Raw genomic sequence first — 5,000 nt, forward strand, 5'->3', positions numbered from 1 at the left:
GAGGGAGTGATGGGGGGGGAGTGATGGGGGGAGGGAGTGATGGGGGGGAGGGAGTGATGGGGGGGGAGGGAGTGATGGGGGGGAGGGAGTGATGGGGGGAGGGAGTGATGGGGAGGGAGTGATGGGGGGAGGGAGTGATGGGGGAGGGAGTGATGGGGGGGGGAGGGAGTGATGGGGGGGGGGAGGGAGTGATGGGGGGAGGAGTGATGGGGGGGAGGGAGTGATGGGGGGGGAGGGAGTGATGGGGGGGAGGGAGTGATGGGGGGGAGGGAGTGATGGGGGGGAGGAAGTGATGGGGGGGGGGAGTGATGGGGGGGGAGGGAGTGATGGGGGGGGAGGGAGTGATGGGGGGGGAGGGAGTGATGGGGGGGAGGGAGTGATGGGGTGAGGGAGTGATGGGGGGGAGGGAGTGATGGGGGGGAGGGAGTGATGGGGGGAGGGAGTGATGGGGAGGGAGTGATGGGGGAGGAGTGATGGGGGGGAGTGATGGGGGGGAGGGAGTGATGGGGGGGGAGGGAGTGATGGGGGGAGGGAGTGATGGGGGGAGGGAGTGATGGGGGGGAGGAGTGATGGGGGGAGGGAGTGATGGGGGGGGGAGGGAGTGATGGGGGGGGTGAGGGAGTGATGGGGGAGGAGTGATGGGGGAGGAAGTGATGGGGGGGGAAAGAGTGATTGGGGTGGGAGAGAGAGGTGAGGAGGGGAGGGAGTGATGGGGGGGGGAGGGAGTGATGGGGGGGGAGGGAGGCGAGGGGGGGGTGATGGGGGGAGGAAGTGATGGGGGGAGGGAGTGATGGGGGGGGGGAGGGAGTGATGGGGGGGGAGGGAGGCGAGGGGGGGTGATGGGGGAGGAAGTGATGGGGGGGGAGGGAGTGATCGGGGGAGGGAGGCGAGGGGGGGGGGTGATGGGGGGAGGGAGGTGATGGGGGGGGGAGTGATGGGGGTGATGGGGGGGAAGGAGTGATTGGGGTGGTGGGAGGGAGGGTGAGGAGGGGAGGGAGTGATGGGGGGGGGGAGGGAGTGATGGGGGGGGAGGGAGGCGAGGGGGGGTGATGGGGGGAGGGAGTGATGGGGGGAGGGAGTGATGGGGGGGGGAGGGAGTGATGGGGGGGGAGGGAGGCGAGGGGGGGGGTGATGGGGGGGAGGAAGTGATGGGGGGGGAGGGAGTGATGGGGGGGGGGAGGGACGTGATCGGGGGGAGGGAGGCGAGGGGGGGTGGGGGTGATGGGGGGGAGGGAGTGATGGGGGGTGCAGGGAGTGATGGGGGGTGATGGGTGGGGAAGGAAGTGATTGAGGTGGTGGGAGGGAGGGATGGAGGTGATGATGGTGGGTGGTGAATGGTGGTGATGATGGTGCTGATGTGGGTGATGTGTGATGGATGGACTGATGTGATGGTGGTCGATGATGATATGATGATTGCTGAGATGGTGCAGCAGCGATCATATTCAAAAGAGTCCAGCCTGCAGCGTTGGCACCTCGTAAGCCCCATCATTCACGCATCCATCACTCGCTCGCCTCACCTGACTTCCCCCCACCCCACCCCACCCCATCCCTCACCCACCCAACTCCACCCACCCCACCATCTCCACCCCACCCACCATCTCCACCCACCCTACCATCTCCACCCCACCCACCATCTCCACAGCCCCTTGCCACCCACCCACCCACCCACCAACTCCACCCCACCCACCCACCAACTCCACCCCACCCCACCCATCCCACATCCACCACTCACCCACTCCCACCACCCATCCACTCCACCCACCACCACTCCACCACTCCCCACCCACCCCACCCACCCACTCCACCCACTCCACCCACCAACTCCACCCACTCCACCCACCCCACCCACCAACCCACCCACCAACCCACCCCACCCACCCCACCCACACCCCACCCACCAACTCCACCCACCCCACCCACCCACCCACCCACCAACCCCACCCTCCCCACCCACCCACCAACCCACCCACCAACCCACCCCACCCACCCCACCCACCAACTCCCACCCACCCCACCCACCCACCCACCAACCCCCACCCTCCCCACCCACCCCACCAACACCACCCCACCCCAACCCCACCCACCACCCCCACCCACCCACCAACCCCACCCACCCCACCCACCCACCAACTCCACCCACCCTCCCCACCAACCCACCCACCCCACCCACCCACCCCACCCACCCCACCAACCCCACCAACCCCACCCTCCCCACCCACCAACTCCACCCACCCACCAACCCCACCCACCCACCAACTACCCCTACCCACCCACCAACCCCACCACACCCACCCACCCCACCCACCAACCTCACCAACCCCTTGCCACCCACACCACCAACCAACTACACCCACCCCACCCCACCCACCCACTCACCAACCCCACCCACCACCCAACTCCACCCACACCCACCCACCAACCCCACCCCACCCACCAACTCCACCCACCCCCACCAACTCCACCCACCCCACCCACCAACCTCACCAACCTCACCAACCCCTTGCCACCCACCCATCCACCCACCCACCCACCCACCAACTCCACCAGTCCCTTGCCACCCACCCCACCCACCAACCCACCCACCCCACCCCACCCCACCCACCCACCGCCCCGCTACCCCCATCACCCCCCCACCCGAACCCTGAGCTGACACGCGGCATCCGTCAGGGGGCGTGGGGGAGGTGAGGAGGTGGAGGAGGAGGGGGAGTGGGGAGGGGTGGCACGTGGAGGAGGGGGGAGGGGGGAGTAAGGGGGGTGAGGGGGGTGGGGGTCGTGGGGGAGGGGGGAGTAAGGGGGGTGAGGGGGTGGGGGTCGTGGGGGGAGGGGGGAGGGGGGAGTAAGGGGGGGTGAGGGGGTGGGGTCGTGGTGGGAGGAGGGGGAGGGGGAGTGGGGAGGGGTGGCACGTGGGGGAGGTGAGGAGGGGGGAGGGGGGAGTAAGGGGGGTGAGGGGGTGGGGGTCGGTGGGGGAGGTGAGGAGGGGGGAGGGGGAGTAAGGGGGGTGAGGGGGTGGGGGTCGTGGGGGAGGAGGGGGAGTGGGGAGGGGTGGCACGTGGAGGAGGGGGGAGGGGCGAGGGAGTTCCACTCGCCACAAAACTTATCAGTCGCGTCAGACCGAGCGAAGTGAGCGGGCGAGTGAGAGACAGACAGAGACGGAGAGAGAGACACATTGAGACAGAGTGAGAGACAGAGACAGAGTGAGGCAGAGAGACAGAGTGAGAGTGACAGACAGACAGAGCAGAGTGAGGACAGAGAGAGACACAGAGAGACGCAGAGTGAGAGTGAGACAGAGAGTGAGAGACAGAGAGAGAGGACACAGTGAGAGACACAGAGAGACAGAGAGACAGACAGAGAGAGACACACAGAGACAGACAGAGAGACACAGAGAGACACACAGAGACAGACAGAGAGACACACACAGAGAGACACACAGAGAGAGACAGAGAGACACAGAGAGACACAGAGACATACAGAGAGACACACAGAGAGACACACAGAGACAGACAGAGAGACACAGAGACATACAGAGAGACACAACAGAGAGACACACAGAGACAGAGTGAGACAGAGACACACACAGAGACAGAACGCATCGGGTCTGGACACTCGTCCAGCGATGGATGCCACAAGGATCCTCTCGAGGTGCACCTAACCTGGCACCTAGCCCGGCACTTAGCCCGGCACCCAGCCCGGCACCCAGCACGGCACCCAGCCCTCTCTCGAGGTGCACCTAGCCTGGCACCTCGCGCTCAGCCCGCGGGACTTCTCAGGACACGAAGTAATTTGGAGCTTCGCAGGAGACGGGAGGAGCTGCACAGAGCGCGCGAAAACGGGTCATTAAAACATCATCATCATCACCATCATCATCACCATACCATCATCACCATCACATCACCATTACCACCATCACCATCATAATCACCATCATATCATCATCATCATCACCATCATCATCATCACCATCATCACCATCATCACTACCATCATCACTACCATCAATACCATCATCATCATTACCATCATCATCATCACCATTACCACATCACCATCATCACCATCATCACCATCATCATCACCATCATCACTACCATCCATCATCATCACACCATCATCACCATCATCACCATCATCACTACCATCATCACCATCATCATCATTACCATCATCATCATCACCATTACCATCATCACCATCATAATCACCATCATCATCATCACCATTACCATCATCATCATCATTACCATCATCACTACCATCATCACCATCATCACTACCATCATCACCATCCATCACCCATCATCACTACCATCAATCACCATCACTACCATCATCACCATCATCACTACCATCAATCACCATCATCATCATTACCATCATCATCATCACCATTACCATCATCACCATCATAATCACCATCATCATCATCACCATTACCATCATCATCATCATTACCATCATCACTACCATCATCACCATCATCATCATCATCACCACCATCATCACTACCATCATCACCATCATCACTACCATCATCACCATCATCACCATCATCACTACCATCATCACCATCATCATCATTACCATCATCATCATCACCATCATCATCATCATTACCATCATCATCATCATTACCATTATCACCATCATTACCATCATCATTACCATCATCATCATCATCACTATCATCATCACCATCATCGTCATCATCATTACCATCATCACCATCACTACCATCATCACTACCATCATCATTACCATCATCATTACCATCATCATCATCACTATCATCATCATTACCATCATCATCACCATCGTCATCATCATCATCGTCATCATCATTATCATCATTACCATCATCACCATCATCACTACCATCATCATTACCATCATTATTACCATCATCATCATCACTATCATTATCACCATCATCATCATTACCATCATCATCACCATCATCACCATCATCACCATCCCCACCATAATCATTATCATCATCACTCATT

At 60.1% G+C, this 5,000-nt stretch overlaps 1 protein-coding gene and 1 long non-coding RNA gene across 2 annotated transcripts in view; one reads left to right on the plus strand and one right to left on the minus strand.

The window, feature by feature from the left end:
* The window catches only part of LOC144952841 (piezo-type mechanosensitive ion channel component 1-like), a 42,846-nt gene extending 40,186 nt beyond the window's left edge, over positions 1-2,660 (minus strand). Inside the window, exon 1 of the mRNA XM_078883310.1 lies at positions 2,641-2,660. Within this exon, the coding sequence (XP_078739436.1) occupies positions 2,641-2,660 (20 nt within the window). The remainder of the gene's footprint in view (positions 1-2,640) is intronic.
* A 590-nt stretch (positions 2,661-3,250) lies between these two features.
* Positions 3,251-5,000, plus strand: part of LOC144952877 (uncharacterized) — an 88,072-nt gene continuing 86,322 nt past the window's right edge. Inside the window, exon 1 of the long non-coding RNA XR_013640707.1 lies at positions 3,251-3,775. This is a non-coding gene — a long non-coding RNA (uncharacterized LOC144952877). The remainder of the gene's footprint in view (positions 3,776-5,000) is intronic.

The sequence above is a fragment of the Lampetra fluviatilis genome, chromosome 70 (genome assembly GCF_964198595.1).
Source record: "Lampetra fluviatilis chromosome 70, kcLamFluv1.1, whole genome shotgun sequence".
NCBI classification, from domain to species: Eukaryota; Metazoa; Chordata; class Hyperoartia; order Petromyzontiformes; family Petromyzontidae; genus Lampetra; species Lampetra fluviatilis.